At 41.3% G+C, this 15,618-nt stretch overlaps 1 protein-coding gene across 1 annotated transcript in view; it reads left to right on the top strand.

Moving 5' to 3' along the window:
* pmfbp1 (polyamine modulated factor 1 binding protein 1) overlaps positions 1–15,618 on the top strand; it is a 152,865-nt gene that overhangs the window by 116,674 nt on the left and 20,573 nt on the right. Inside the window, exons 17-27 of the mRNA XM_088938848.1 lie at positions 553–711; positions 2,566–2,649; positions 4,459–4,740; positions 5,912–6,091; positions 6,281–6,364; positions 6,635–6,802; positions 7,346–7,429; positions 9,527–9,694; positions 11,796–12,038; positions 13,068–13,298; positions 13,826–14,056. Of these exons, the coding sequence (XP_088794974.1) occupies positions 553–711; positions 2,566–2,649; positions 4,459–4,740; positions 5,912–6,091; positions 6,281–6,364; positions 6,635–6,802; positions 7,346–7,429; positions 9,527–9,694; positions 11,796–12,038; positions 13,068–13,298; positions 13,826–14,056 (1,914 nt within the window). The remainder of the gene's footprint in view (positions 1–552; positions 712–2,565; positions 2,650–4,458; positions 4,741–5,911; positions 6,092–6,280; positions 6,365–6,634; positions 6,803–7,345; positions 7,430–9,526; positions 9,695–11,795; positions 12,039–13,067; positions 13,299–13,825; positions 14,057–15,618) is intronic.

The following is a 15,618-nucleotide window of genomic DNA, read 5'->3' as shown; positions in this document are numbered from 1 at the left end:
CTTGTGTGTCTTTTCCCCAGCCTGTTAAACACTCAATCGGAATTGCATATCTGTGTCTGAATTGGGGTGTCATAAACTTTATTAAGATAAATTGGTGTGCAGTTTGACATAAATTGCAAAATGACATTTGGAAAATCACACTAGTGTGGAAATTAGGGATATTAAAATTTAAATTAGTGGTCTGAGAGTGCCAACACCTTAGAGAAAACAGGCTGGACTGAGGTTTCTCCATCGAGGAGAATATACCCTGGGCTCTAGCCAGCACAGGAGGGACTGGGGAGAATTTCAGAGTGTTAGAGGTTAGAATTTAAAAATGTAGGTGGTGAGTTTTAAAGGGAAACATGATTAAGTTGAAAACATGACTCAAAGTGCTCTTGCTATGTTCATGTTGATCTGCATCTTCTTTCAGAAAAATCGATTAATAGAGCATTTGGCCAAGTGAGGACTTATTGAATGACTGTACTGTGATGTGCTAATGGAGTGTTATGTGTTGATGGATTTTATTTTGCAAGCCTTTGAGCTCTTGTGAGCCTAACATTGTTGTGACTTCAGTGCACACAGAGGGAGACAACCGTGCTGGAGCTGCTGGAGGAGAAGCAGAGGCGGGCAGAGCTGTGCGATGAGCTTCAAGCAGAGGTGGAGCGTATGAAAGCCCAGCTCCACAGAGAGAGTGAGGGCCTGGAGAGAGAGAGGCAGGAGCTGCACAGGAAGGTCAGTGGGAAACTGTGTACTGGGCTCATGCATCTGAGCACCATGCAGTCCATTGCACTGCGGGAATTGGATCAAACTACCCATCTCACCGATTCATTGATCCCAGGCTGGTTCAATTAGAAAATGAAACAGCTGGTTACAACAAAGATCTGCATTACAATTGACTGAAAGGTCACTAGGTTTAAGAACCTTGACATAGGTGACCCTGTACTATTGTGAACTCGTTTAAAAATCTCTGCTTTTGAATGAAGAACAGCAAACTGCCAAGTAATCACTCTATTTGTAATTCTCTAGTGATTTCTAAGAAAAAGCAACAATCAAATTGATCGCGTTTCTAAATTTATATTATTCAGTTTTTTTATTTTACTGTATATAAGTACCTGGGTTTTCTGTTTTCAGTGGTCATAACAAGGGAGATTAAACCCTCATTCTATTCATGAAGCTTAAGTTCAACGTTTTGCTGAGCATATACATGGCACATTTTAAAAGCTTGCAAACTCAGTATTATAAGTGTAACGAGGCCACGGTAAATATGAATCACATTAAATAGTGTGCAATCACTCCCGCACACCCTGTTATAAACATCTGTGGATCCGCCAAAGAGTGATGAGATTGATTGTTGTTGCTGTGCTTCACAGACACATTTTCTTTAATGAAACTAGCAGTTTGCGTCAGAGGTGGTGCCTTGTTTCAGTCTTTCCCATAATGCTGCTGATGTGTGGTTACTTCTTTTCACCGGGTGTGGGTAAATAATCACTGGTGACAATTTCCTTAGCATCTTTCCAAACGGAACAAGGAAAAGTGAATGTTGTTTAACTCGGTGTCTCGCACTGTTTTTAAATTAAACCTCAGCCTAATCACTGCCAGAACAGTGGGCTTCATCAGTAATAATCACTTCATTTTTATCCTTTGCAAAAGTGTGTCTCTTCTCTACACAATTTGTGAACCCCCTTTTCTAATATTGATAGGCTTAATATGGTATTTTATTCTGATTAAAAATCTGTTTTTTAAATATATTAAAACTTCTGTTTCATTTCCCAAGTCCACTGACAGTAAGGTAGGCTAGGTGTGTAATGTAAACTTTAAATATTGGTGATATTGATCCACTAAATTGGATAATGCCCTGGCCTGTGCTGTAATTAATGTGCACTTAATTAATTAAGCTGTAACATTATCTGTTGTGTGCCAGATTTCAGCTGTAGAGCTCAGTGAATGTATTTTATGTGATTATTTCAATGGTTTTTTTTAGGATGGTGGTTAAAATGAAAATGACTGAGCTGATTAATGCGTGAGATTGAGGAAAAGCTGTAAGAATTTTGTGTTGATCTATCACCTCATTGTAGCAAGAAATGAAATAAAACTGATTCACCGGGACAAACGGGAATTAATTTTTCACATACCTATGTTTTTATATTTTGTTTATTGCTTACAGTCATATGCAAAACTATTTAGTCAATATTTCATTTGCCTGTTAAAATGTAATAACCTGACAAAATCAATGCATACATTTTTAGAGGTCAGTCATTTTAACTTCCTTCTAAACTGGATCCAAATGATCAAATTGCCATGGTGTGCAACTTTATTTGGTGTAACATCTCATCTGTCAGACAATTTGTACAGCGCAGTGTATCGGTGTATCTGGTCAGCATGCTGGAGTATTGCATTGCAAACTACCATCGACTGGTCCACCAACATCACTTACAGAGCAACCTTGCATTCCATTCCAGTATTGACCAGACCAACTTTGCTTAGCTTTCGAGATCCAACCAGATCAAGTCACAGGATAGCAAATCTGCTAGCTTACAAATGCTCTGCTAGTGACTGGCACATGACATGTCTCCTTTCCTTTTTCAGCTAATCCAACAGGAAGAAGAAACCGAAAGACTGAAGCAAGACCACATACACCTCAGGGACAAGATCACAGCTGCAGAGCGCAAGGTTTTTGCTATATTCTTTGTTGCTTTTCCAGTTATCATTACAAATAGCGTTCGTTGAAGGCTGCCATTAAGAGAGACATTGATGTAACAGTTCTGCTGCTGTGGCAGACTAGAATGCTTGCCTGTTCGTTCCTGTCGGGGAGTGATTCCCCATGTTGAAGATGACAGTTACTTAAGTAACTGCTTTCCAACATGCATTTAGGTTCTCATTCACAGTGTGTGTTCTATTAAGTAAGGTAGAATTTAGTAATGCTGTTAGTAATGTATTTCCGTATTGTAGGAAACTGAATTTTCTGGAATATTGTTAAAAATAATAGTGATATTTAAAGTAATGCCATTTTTTGGAGAGCTTATGAAGAAACTAGAAGCTCTGTACAGCATACATGAACAGCTTTGTACATCTCTGTACATGTACGCAAACATGGTGTTAGCAAGTTTTTGTTTCAGCGTTCATAAGTGAGTTTCTCTAATTTTAGCCAGGTCTAAAATGTACGTTGCTAGCATACTATATTTCACCTTTTTTTAGTTTCCTTGCATCTGGCTTGGAACACTGGGAGACAGTGCTTTCTGTTTGGGTTTTTTGCACCAAGATGTGGGAAATGATCTACCAGATCTGGCAAACGTTGACATGCTGCATAAGGATGAAACCCTTCATAGTAGCTAAGAAATGTGCAGTACCCAAATTAGGAGAAATCACATAGTGTATATTGAATACATATTGAAATCATCAAGGAGTAGTAGATATAGGTTGAGTAAAGCAGATTCAGTAGCTACAAAAACTCAGGTAGACGAATTGTAGAACAAAAAGACGCAGCAAAGCCCTTGTAATGTGGTCTTGAAGTTTGTTCTATCCAGGCCAATTTAGTGATACGGATTTACGGTATGATACTGATTTACGAATGTACCGTAGGTGAGAGTCACCAGTGAGTGAGTGCTAGAGTCACAGCTGGTAAGGGGCTTGTTAAAAACTTTAATGAGGGTTACTTCTTCCCACGGACTGGTTTGAAACCCAATTAAAAAGAGCTCATGAAGTGAATTGTACCAGGATGGGAACAAAGGCCCATGGTCACACAACACTGAATGACAGCAGAAAGGTACCTGGAGGGAACAGAAGGGAGGAGGCTGGCTTTTTCACACAGAGCGATAATAAGCAGTTTGAAAGAGCCTTGTACGTTTCTCAGTGAAAAGAACATTATGAGCTGTCCACAGGGGAGTGCTGTATCTAAAAATAAGAGATAGTGATTCAAGTCATCTAATGTAAGTGCTGTATGTGTACAGTACAGACTTCATTTATATATTTTGGCTATGTTTATAATTGGCTCTCAAAACACATTTCCTGTTCTAAGAATCATCTAAGAATGCTAAGCCAATACTCAGTGTTAAGATTTCTGATATTTTTATCTAGAACAGTCTGAATATGCACTACAGTAGGTTAATATGGGGCTATTGGGTTTTCCGTAGTGATGTACAGTATGTTACAGTATGCTTGGACTGTATTCTGTCTCTCGTGTCATGAAAATTCAATTCAATTCAAAATACTTTATTCATCCCAGGAAGGCAATTTAAGGAGGGCAATTTAAAAGTCCCAGCATCCTTGAGAGGCACTATATAAAAAGAATTACAGTATGTGCCTTGAGATGATGTCCTGAAAGGCACTATATACAGTGTTATTTTGTTCACTGATCTTGTACAATGTGTTTGCAAAGAAACTTTGCTCTGAGTTGAGAACTGGGCAGTAAGTGCCTGCTGGGTGGCATTTAGCCTGACCTGGTGTCGGAGCTCACACCATGTGCCTGTGCTTGATGGGCAGGCTGAGCAGAGTGAAGCTCAGGCTGCAGAGCTCCAGAGGCAGCAGGAGGAGAGCAGCCAGCGGCACAGGGAGCTGGGGGAGTGGAGGGAGAGGCACCGCGTGGCTGCGGAGGAGCTGACCCAGCGAGACAGAGAGCTGGGAGAGCTGCGCGCGGAGCTGGCCGCCGCCGAGGCAGCCCGGCACGAGGCTCTGTGGAGCTGCCAGCTCCAGGAGGAGAAGGTCCAGAGACTGGGAGCTGAAAACCAGAGTTACCAGGACAGGCTAGGGGAGCTGCAGGCCAAGGTAGGAGCTGATCAGTAACTGCAGCATTGTAGCCCACTGGCCTTATCTCTCAGAAGGAGGAGGGTTGTGTTAGGGACCTGGTCAAATGAGGCCAGATTAGGTCACTTTAGTTTAATTCCATTGTATTCATTACTCCTATTCAGTCATCCTGATCTAGAGGAAATACAGTCTGAAGCACCAGTTGAAATCTTATTTCTGGCTGGTATAGTCATCAATTAGCATGTTGGTCTTAGAAAGCAGATTGACTAATTTTTCCAAGTACGTTGATTGATGTAATTTGGGTGGATTAGCTGTACATGTAAAAATAAAAATTGGGTATTTCTCTGTTCTTGGTCTTTTGTCCCTTGCATGTGAGGGGTATGTTTCGGTACATTAACGCATCAAAAAATCTTTTTGTGTCTTAATCCTTTCAGTACGAAGTGATGGATTGCCTAGGTGCACTAAATCACCTCAGGCTTGTCATTTTGGTATATTAATATCTTTTCTGTAGAGTCCTCTCAAACTAAAGTCTCATATTTCTGTAAGAATTCTGTAAGACCCACCTCTAGTCCTGGAACCTTTAAGTGACTCCCACATGGTTCATAGTGTAAACTGCTCTTGTTGTGGTTAATCACCTGATCCTGCTTTCTCTCTCACATGTCTGTTGTGTAATTGCTCGCTGTAATCATGGATCCATGCAGTATGGTATTTCCACAATGTCCTTGCATTTCATCATATTTTAAATAAAGTAGGTCTATTATGTTTGCAGAAATGGGGAGAAACTGGGTACTTTACAGGTAATTATGGGTAATTCACAACAATTTCTGCAAACCTGAATAACTTGAATGGTATAACTTACATTATTCAATTTGTGACTGGAAAATAGAGAATGGAGCAAACCACTGAACTAACCCTTTTCCATAAAGAAAAAAAATGCCAGTGAAAGATGACAATGTTTCCACTTGAAATTGCCCAGATTTAGTTTAAAACATTTAAAACATGATACATAAGATACATAAGGGATATTACTTCAATGTACTGTTTGAGAAGGGTACAATCAGTAATTGTATCTCAGTCTTGTTTGCCATGATGTTTGGAGCATTTGCTTTTTATGTAATAGTTTGCAGAAATATGTGAAAAGTGGCGTGGCTTGGGAGGGTCTTCTGTCATGTCCTACGGCTCTCGTCCTCAGCTGTGGGAGCAGGAGGAGAGGCTGGCTGCCCTAGGTTCAGAGGCTGCCTCTCTCAGGGCAGAGCTGCAGGCTCACGCCAGTGATGCTGAGGCTCTCCGCCAGCAGCTCCACACCTCCCAGGATGCACTGCAGCACGTCACCGCAGACTTGAGAGCAGCCAGGAGAGAGGCAGAGGACCAGGTAACGCAATGCACATGTTACCTCTCTAGCAACCTGCTATTATCCACCTGCAGGGTGTGTATTTGTTTTATTTTCTATCCCACTGTTGATTCTGGATTCCTTGCTGCAAAAAGTTTAAAATCAACAGTCTTTTAGTTTGCTGCCTTTGTGAGTGCTGTTCCTTGCCCACTGTGTTTTGTTGTTGTTCAGGTGGCTCAGAGTGAGGACAGGATTGCAGAGATCCAGGCTGACATGGCTCAGCTTCAACAACAGTATTCTACCTGCTACAGTCAGGTACTGTTCATTGAACAAGCCTTTCCAAACTCGCATACAGTACAGCTGAATTACTTAGAATTCGTCAGCTATATTTTAAATTAAAGCAGAGTACTAAGAGTACCTGTTTCCTTCAGCTGCTCTAAAAATTCTGTAATTTATTGAAGTAATAACATATTTGTTTTGACACACAGCGCACTACTATGTGTAACAGGCATTTGGGAGCTCACCTGCTCCCAGGTGTTTAAAGGTGGATGAGTGAATTGGCGAATGAGTGTTTTCCATTCTCAGCTGGTACAGGAGGAGGAGAGCACTGCGAGGTTGAAGACAGAACTGCAAGACATTGCAGAGCAACGGGACGGACTGGCCTCTCAGGTCTCAGAGCTCAGTGTGGAGACTCAAAGGCTCCATGCTGAGCTGGGGCTGGTCACTGAGAAACACAGGGCAGCACAAGAAGAGGTACTGTAATTGCAACACCTTTCCTAACCAGTGATGTCATACATACACTATGACCTCATAAACAACTCACAAGGCATACAGTAAGGTCAGGGGTAGTCACAGGAAACAAGTCTTCAGAGCCACGGGTATCATAGGTTAATGCTCAAGCTCAGCTTTGCAAATAAGGTTGACATACTTGTTAAAAATGTGACAAGGAAAAAATGTGTATGACTCTATCTTTCCCTGCAGAATCAAAATAATTTCTTTAAATAATACAGGACCTGATAGTTTCATACATATAATTTAAAATCTTACAATTCAAATTGTACAGTTCAGAAACAATTATTCCAGGTGTCTGAAAACAATGTAGAGAGTTACTGTTTTTTTCTGAAAGAATTACTTTGAAGTTTTGAAGATGTGAAATTCAATATGGTCTCACACGTTACCTGCCAAAGAGAAGAATACTTGTCATGTGTCATTCATAAGCTAAGTAAATGAAGTTTCATTTTAGAGTGACTTGTAGTGATGTGATAGTGATGAGCATCTGTCTGCAATGTACTGTAGGTGGGCAGTAGGGATGACGCAGTCCTGAAACTCACAGCTGAGCTGAAGATCGTCCAGGAGAACCTGAGAGCTTCTGAAGAGGAGGTGAGCAGATTGATTCCTTCAGTGCTCTGTAGCAGGAGACCAAGTACAGTCGATCTTCATCATGGGGATGGTGACAGTCATTTAAAGAACATTTAATGGTTCTACGCTTATAGCTAAACCTGTAAAGTTGGATTTCTACCAACACGTGGTTTTCTTGTTTGGTTCACAACATCTTTGTTTTGAGTTTTTAACAATGCTTGTAGCTTTTTTCTTTTTGGAGAAAAGCACAATGTTTGACTTTCATCAAAAAACAGACTGAAGAGTTACCCACCAGTATGTTTGCCAGGACGCACACCATTTTCTGGTCAACTGTGTTTTTTGCAAGGCTATCCTTGTTGCAGACAAGGAAGTGGGACGGTGCTGTCACTTTAGTATGGAAGGGTTGTTTTGACTTCCCTGGAAGTTTTTTGGGGAGTGGTGAATAATGCATCCCAACCTGCTACATGTGCTGTTTTTATCATTAGCATGTCGCACGGCTATCTGCAGAATACTTATGAGTGCCTGCGAAATGTTTGTGATGTTATTTATTTATGTCAGCCTCTCAATTATTCATTTGTTTATTTATTCATGGCAGAACTAACTGCAATTGGAAAATTCATTTTTGCTGAAGGGCATATTCCCCCACAAAGGGAAGGGGGGAAAGCACATCAGGCTTGTTAGTAATTGCTTTATGTGGCGTTTCCTTTGACTCGCAGGGAGATGTCATTTTAATACGAACGGACGGGTGAAGAGAGAGAGATGGGAAAAGGAAAACACGATGAGTTTATCAGGCTTTTTTTCTTGATTCTTCACAAAACTCTGCACTATGGGGAATTAGTGCAATTGGAGGCAGGGGTTCAGACAGAAATTACAGAATCACAAAGCACATTGCAAACATCATACAACAGCTTCTTCCAAAAGTACAGTAGACTAGGCTGATGTATACTTTCTTTGTTTTCCTTTTTTTCCATGCAGTCCTGTCTTCTTCTTTTTGCATCCCCTAGTTACAATATGGCCTTTAATTGACTGGATTGAGCTATGTTTTTTGCTTTGTTTTTTTTTCCATAGTGAACATGATATATCCTTTCAGAGAGAATTCCCAGAGAATCCCATCTACATCTGGGAACCTGAGCTTAGTGTTAAGAGTGTTTCTGTGATTTTATTATATACAAAGTGAATCTTAAAAGAAAATGTCAGATTTTTCTTCTGTCATATGTAACAGTGCGTGTATTTTCTAGAAAGGGAATAGAATACGTTTCAGATAATCTGTTCACAAATGGATGTAGACTTTGTCCGCAAAGCTGGAATTGTCTCCGGCATGATACTGTTTCAGTTTGAAGTGATTTATTAATTGAAACAGCAGCCCCTTTCCTCTTGCTTGGGTTCAGTCACGTAAGTAAACTTGGAAAACATGAACATGCCACACGTCATTTAAAAGCACAGCAGTTTCATAGGCTTGATTACTATTTATATGAGCTGAATAATTAAATAGCAAAACGCTGGGGTACAGCTGACAAAAATCAATTAGGGAATTTATTAAGTCCTGGAGAAGCAGACGAATAATAACCAGGAGGGCTTTAATAAATGAAAAAGAATGCTGTTTAGTCTCTGAAGAGAAGCTTCCTTAGTGGTGGAGTGCTGTAGGGTGTTTTTCTCTGTAGAAGAACCCAATAGGTTTTCTGTTTATCATTTTATTACTGAAGGAGAATGAGGTTAGGGCTGATCTATTACTAAGAATGCTGAGAAAAGAAAAACATGCGGGCAGAGTCAGCATTGCTTGTGCAATGTAGACCTTCTGACCAAAACTCTGCTCACATTCACCAGCAGGATACTGCAGGCTGCTGGCTTGCTTGGTCCCTAGTACATGAGTTTCAAAGCCATGTGTGAATGAATTGATTTGATTGTCCAAAGTCTATGATGTATGCATTCAAGTCACAATGAGCTTAAAGTGAGAAAAAACCTTTGCTTATAATATAATTTCTAACATTTGTTTTTATTGTGCATGTACTGTAGAACCTTCCATAAACAATCCTTTCTTTTGAACACAACTCATGGCTTTGTGGGAGGAAATATGTCCATTTCCCAGGGTGTTGACAGTGGTTTATGTTTTCTTTCCAGCTAACAGTAAAGGGTTCAGAGGTGCAAAATCTGTCCAGGAAGATGAAAGACCTGCAGAGTGATATGAGGACTCTGCAGGACATCCTGAGCCAGAAGGAGGCTGCTATGAGCCGGCAGGAGCAAAACTTGGCTGAGCTCCAGCAGGACAGAGAGAGACTCCTCAAACAGGTTAAAATTGTCTTAGTGCCACTCACACACAGTCTGCAGCTCCCAGCCCGCCATCAACACACAGTCTGAAGCTCCCACTTCTTGTAGTTGGCATACAGGAGTAGATATCAATTTTCAAAACATATTTAAGAAGTATTTAACTTGAGTTCAAAATAACTGTTAGGAATAATTTGTTTGCCTTAGTAGGTCTGGGGCTACATGAGTATTGCCCTTCACTTTAAATGTTTCTTGCAAATTAAAATCATTTTGATGTTAAACTAATTTAGCATGTATTTGTTTTAGATTTATTGAAATCGGTCTTCCTAGACCACACGTTTTCATCCCTTGAATTCTTGTCTAAATATTTATACTGAGTCTTATTTTTTCATTTATCATACATGAACTGAAAAAAGGCATCAATTACTAACAATATACTGTAACATGTTTTCACAGTGTACTTAAGATGAGGAATACCAACAAACTGCATTTGACTGTGGAATTCCAATTAGTATCTTTTAATTAGGAGCTTGTTGCTCTAGGCACAGATTTTCCATTTATTTTAATCTCGTTTGTTTACCTTAATGGTTTCAGAATATATTTTTTGATTAAATTGCATTGATTCTATGCCCTTATTAAAATAGAAACACTCATATGTTATTTTTCACTGTACCCATCTCTCATCTCATGGGGCTCGAAAGCTCTGTCCATTTTCCAGCCAGGCAAGGTTTATCATTTTTAGTGGTGGCTGTTGATGGGCTTTGGTTATGATGCAGATGGTGCAGGATAATTTACAGCTGAATGTAAATTAGAAGCAGTGTGTGTAGTAATGATGGTGATGGTATTAACGTCTGGAAAATAGAATGTTTCCCAAAACCTTGATTCAGTGTCTGTCTTAGCTTTTTAATAGGGGATTCAATGGTATGATTTGGCCTGTACTGTGCATTACAGGCCTGTTAACAAGCATTAACTGTTTATAGCCAGTGAGTAATGGAGGGTGGGTCTGCAGACGGTTAACATTGCTCTCCGTGCCAGCCGGAAAGCTCTTTTTAATTTTGACTGATGACTCAGTTTATCTTCTACATATAACACCCCCAGCACCGTGCCACCTCCCCCCCTTCCGTTTTCCCATGCCCCCTCCCCGGTATGAAAATGATATTAGAAACAAAATGAGATTTGAAATTTCATGTTTGACAAGCGCCTTGATGAAAGGGTTTCATTGCAGGGTCTGATCCATGGAAATGTTATGCTAATAATATTGCTGGCCAAGCGATCTACTTGGAAATGAATCAGAGTGGCAGAGAAGGAGAGAGAGAGAGGCAGCGGCTGCTCAGTAAACAGCACTTTCTCTCTCTCTCTCTCTTTCTCCATCCCAAAATCTCATCAGAAATAGCCATGAGGTGTTTCTGTCTGATGAGGTTGTGAGAGAAATAGGGAGTTAGAAAATTATACCGCAGCTTATCGCTGATTGATGCAGTAATTTATGCAGCCATGCAGCACACTGGTTTAATATGGATTAGGCTTTTCTGTTTTTCATGACTCCTCTTGAAGAGTGAGAATACTATTTTATGTTTTCCCTTGATTTTTTTTCCTTTATTCCTCACAGCTGTCAGGGTAATACGTGTTATAATCTTTTTCATTTTTGTTAGATATTTGTGTATGTATTATCAGCTTCTAATCATAAAGAGTGTACATATTATGTATTCACAAACATATCAGAGATTCAGAATACTTTCCCTTATGCTGTGCCATTGATAAAAGCCTGGAGAATAGTTCAGCACCTTCTAAAGCCATTTTAGCTGCTCAGGCTTGTAAAAATACAGAAACAAGCGCAGTTTAGCAAACAAGAGCAGATGTCTTAGGTCTCTCTTTCAGTTACTTTCCTTTAATATTGTTTAGAATGTTTTCTAGGGTTTCAGATTGAGAGTTGGTACAATGTTTAATATTATCCCAATGTTTGGTCCAGCATTCTAATACAAAGATCTGTTTAGAATTAAAGTAAGGACATCCTTGAAACTGACATCCTCTCTCACTAGATTCAGAAAGAATGCTGAGGCCTGCTTTCTGTCTGGTCTCCATTTTGTCGCGATGTCATCATTGACCAGTACCCCTGGCTGTATTTCAGAGCGAGGACCAGGAGAGGGCGCTGTCCCAGCTGCAGGGCGAACTGCAGTGCTGCCGCACCGAGATGAGGGAGCAGGCAGAGAGGTGCGAGGGAGAAGTGGCCAGGCTGCAAGGCGAACAGGAGGCCTGTCAGAGGGAGCTGCAAGACACACTAGGCCGCCTGCAGCAGTACCGCGCCACAGTGGACCGGCTCAGCACCGACCTGGAGCTGGCCCAGAGACTGCACAGAGAAGTGGAGGAGGAGGTGAGACTGGGGTCTCACAGGTGTGGATGCTCTGTGTTGCCTCTTGAAGGTCTTCACTGGCAATGATCTCAACCGCTCCTCAGATCCACCCCGTGTTTGATAAAATAACTGAATGAGGAGTTTAGTAATGTCAGGGAAGGTAATGTGAGATCACTGATGTGGGTGTGTCCCTTTTCTGTGATTTTTCTCTGAAGCCTTTTTGTTCATCCCAACATTCCTTTTCCTGTGCTTCATTTTTTTCCTGCCTCAGTGTTGCCTTCTCAAAGCAGTGTGCTCAAGGGCAAACTTTCTTTTTACATCTTGTATTCAGACTCACTAGGTACCTAATTGATGGGGTTTTTTGGTTGCAGATCATGCAATACTTCTCCCTGGATTCTATGCATATATCCGTCTACCTGTAGTAAAAAAACAGCCTTATAACAAGTTGATTCTGGAAAAGGGGTCCTCGTTATTGTCCCACTTTTTCATTTCACATTTACGTGTCTCCTTTTTTGAGCAACGGTTTTGACTATTCTTTTATCTGTTTTGAACTCGTGTCTTTTTCTGTGATATTTGAGTTGGGGGTTGACCAAAACTATCTGTGGCTGTGCGTTCTGCAGTCTGAGCACTCCTAGGAGCGGGATGAGACAAATGTGTGGAGAAAGGGTGTCAAAACTGTGTGCGTTTCTGTACATATTAATATATTTTGAATTTTGGAAAAATATCCTAACCTGGCCTACACTTATTTCATTATTTCTTACATCACAGAAGTCCCTGATAATTGTTTCCTTAAAGAGTTTGTTGGAATGTATTCCCCATTCATTACATTAATTCTTATAGGAAATAAATTTTCATTACTTTGAGTTTCCCTGTTTGTCATACTTTCCTGGAACACAGGTACGACAACTAACAGGGGCCTCTGTATTAAGAGACAAGACAGATTGAATTGATTGGTGCTGTTGTTCACTATATAAAGGCTTTAGCACACTGGTGTCTCAGTGATGTCCGGCAGGCGACAGCTCTCCAGTGTATGTGCTGTGCTGTCTCTAGGTGTCCCAGCGTGAGAAGCGTCTGCGAGATCAGCACTCGGAGGTGGCTCGCCTGCAGACGGACCTGCAGGAGATGGTGTCGGAGGCGGCGGCGGCCAAGGCCCATTGTCAGTCGCTGTCGGACTCGCTAGACGTGTACAAGCAGAAGTACCAGGCCTGTCTGGCTAAGGTGACAGACCTAGAGAGCACGCTGCAGGCCAGGGAGGAGGACCTGAAGGAGTCAAGAGCACAGGTCAGAGAGCCAGCTCTGTGAGCCCAGGTTGTTTTGCACAGAATCTGAAGATAATTTTTTGATATCATTGCTGCATCCATCCATATCGCACCAAGGCCGATTTTCTCAGAAGCCAGTTAACCTACCAGTAAGTCTTTGGACTGTGGGAGGAAACCTCAGAACCCTGAGGAAACCCATGCAGACACAGGAAGAACATACAAACCGAATATGGACCCAGGGCTCCAGCACTGTGAGTCAACAATGCTGACTCATTACTGTGTGTTGAGCACAATTATTTTTTCTAATTGCTTAGGGTCATTCATGAGTGCTGTTGTTTCACCTTGAGGAGATAGAAAGCTTGATAGGTTAAAGCCTATGCTGCCATGAAATGAGAACACTCAATGTATGACAGGAACCAAAGATGGGCAGCAAAAAGTAATCAGGTCAAGAACATAAGACAAGATCACAAAGGAGGAGGCCATTCAACCCAGGTTGATAGCATCACCCTGCCGGAGGCTGGCTTGCTCTATAAATGCTGTGTATCTCAGGTGTCAGAGCGCGACGATGAAATCCTGAGGCTGCGGGCAGAGGCTGTGGTGCTGCACACAGACCTGGAATCTCATTACACTCAGCTGGAAAGCAGTGATGAGGCCATCAGCACCCTGAGCCAGCAGCTGCGGGACACCCAGAAACAGCTGGAGGACAGTTGCAAACACAGCAAGGAGTGCGAACTGGTTATCCACACGCTGAGAGACCAGACAGCAGCACTGCATGCCCAGGTGAGAGAAACTGGATAAGGAAGACATGATGGTGCTGCCCCTGATACAAGTGCATTCTGATTAATATCCCCTAGAAAAGTAGCAAAATACATTCTGCACAGACTCCATACAGTAGGGGTGATCATGATCATTGGTTGGTTGGTGTCCTAATCCCGCACAAGGTATTTAGGGAGAGTCATAAAGCCTGTTTGGGATGTATTCAGAAGAGGTCAAAAGTGGTAAAAGAAAGATTAAAGGGCCCCACATCTTACAGTTTTAATGGATGAGAAAATTGGGGAGCTGCAAATTGAAAAGCAACAGCTGGGAACTATTGCTAGGAACTAACTAACACCAGCTCCTGAGAAAAACGGTGTACATTCTGCCCACTTGCTCGAGCTGAGGGTCTTGTGTGTGTACTGTGTATGTGCCTGTGTGGGAGAGAGAGAAACACAGGCCTGTGCCTCACAAGGAAAACATCATCAAAGCTGAAATAATTAGCTAATTATGAAGTGGAAGAAAGGCTTCCCTGTCAGAGAGCAGTCACTGCTGCCAACAAGACGAAGAGTGAAGTGTCTTCCTGCTCCTCTGCCCTCAGCACCCCCTCCTCTGCTCAGCAGCTTGCTTCACTTGCATGGCCAGCAAAGGGAGCAGACTTCCATTAGCGACACCGAGCCACTCAGTCGCAAACAAGCAGTATTGATCTCTGCGCCGCCTGTCCTGTGAGCTCAGTCAGGGGACTATACACACCACATTCCGTTTGTTGCTTTTGCTTTTTCGTTTCTGTATATTTTAAGTGGTCATTTTTTTTTTGCTAAAGGTCTTGTACTTCTATGAAGTATTGTCTCCATCGTTATTATGAAAAGAATCATCGCGCCTCTCTTATATTTTGATTTTGAATGAGAGAAAGATGGAGAGATTTGGCCAGGCTATTTTTGACAAGGATATTATTGTAGCTTAGTGATTGTAAAAAAACAGTGGAAAACTGATTTGACACCATGTCTCTCTCTTCAAATCCATCTAAAGTCAGATTTCAAGAGACCTGTGGTCTAAATTTATTATTTTTAGGAGGTGATTCAAGCCTTTCAGTCTGATTACATACAATTGCAGCTCAACAACAGCACATGACAAACTAGAATGAGGACCTTCATATACAGTAAATTACTTCTGTTGTTCTAGTATGGAGATCTTATCAAATACTAAAATCCCTGGCAGGGTAGAATAATAGATTTATCTATCCCATACTGCAGCGCATGCTAGTCAACAGCCATCGTGCTTAAGACATGGAGACGTAGGGGGAAAACTCACCTATCTTTTTTGTCAGGTTAATATCAAGTAGTATACAGATGTGAGCTTCAGAGTATCAAATCATAATGAAAACCTTACAGAGACTGTTCTGAGGAAGAGAGGATACTAAGGCGTGCCACCTAACAGGAAGTTCAGAACATACTTTAGTGCAAAAGCCTTGAATTCCAAGAGACTCCTATTGTAATTCCTACTGAATATAAATATCAAATGTGTCATCAAATTGTGTTTGATAAGATCTTAGATGAAAGGATCAGCATAATACCATTTTAAATCGGAAG

The sequence above is a fragment of the Atractosteus spatula genome, chromosome 21 (assembly GCF_055471065.1).
Source record: "Atractosteus spatula isolate fAtrSpa1 chromosome 21, fAtrSpa1.hap1, whole genome shotgun sequence".
NCBI classification, from domain to species: domain Eukaryota; kingdom Metazoa; phylum Chordata; class Actinopteri; order Semionotiformes; family Lepisosteidae; genus Atractosteus; species Atractosteus spatula.
The sequence above is the reverse complement of the archived record's forward strand: the minus strand, read 5'-3'. Positions and strand labels throughout refer to the sequence as shown.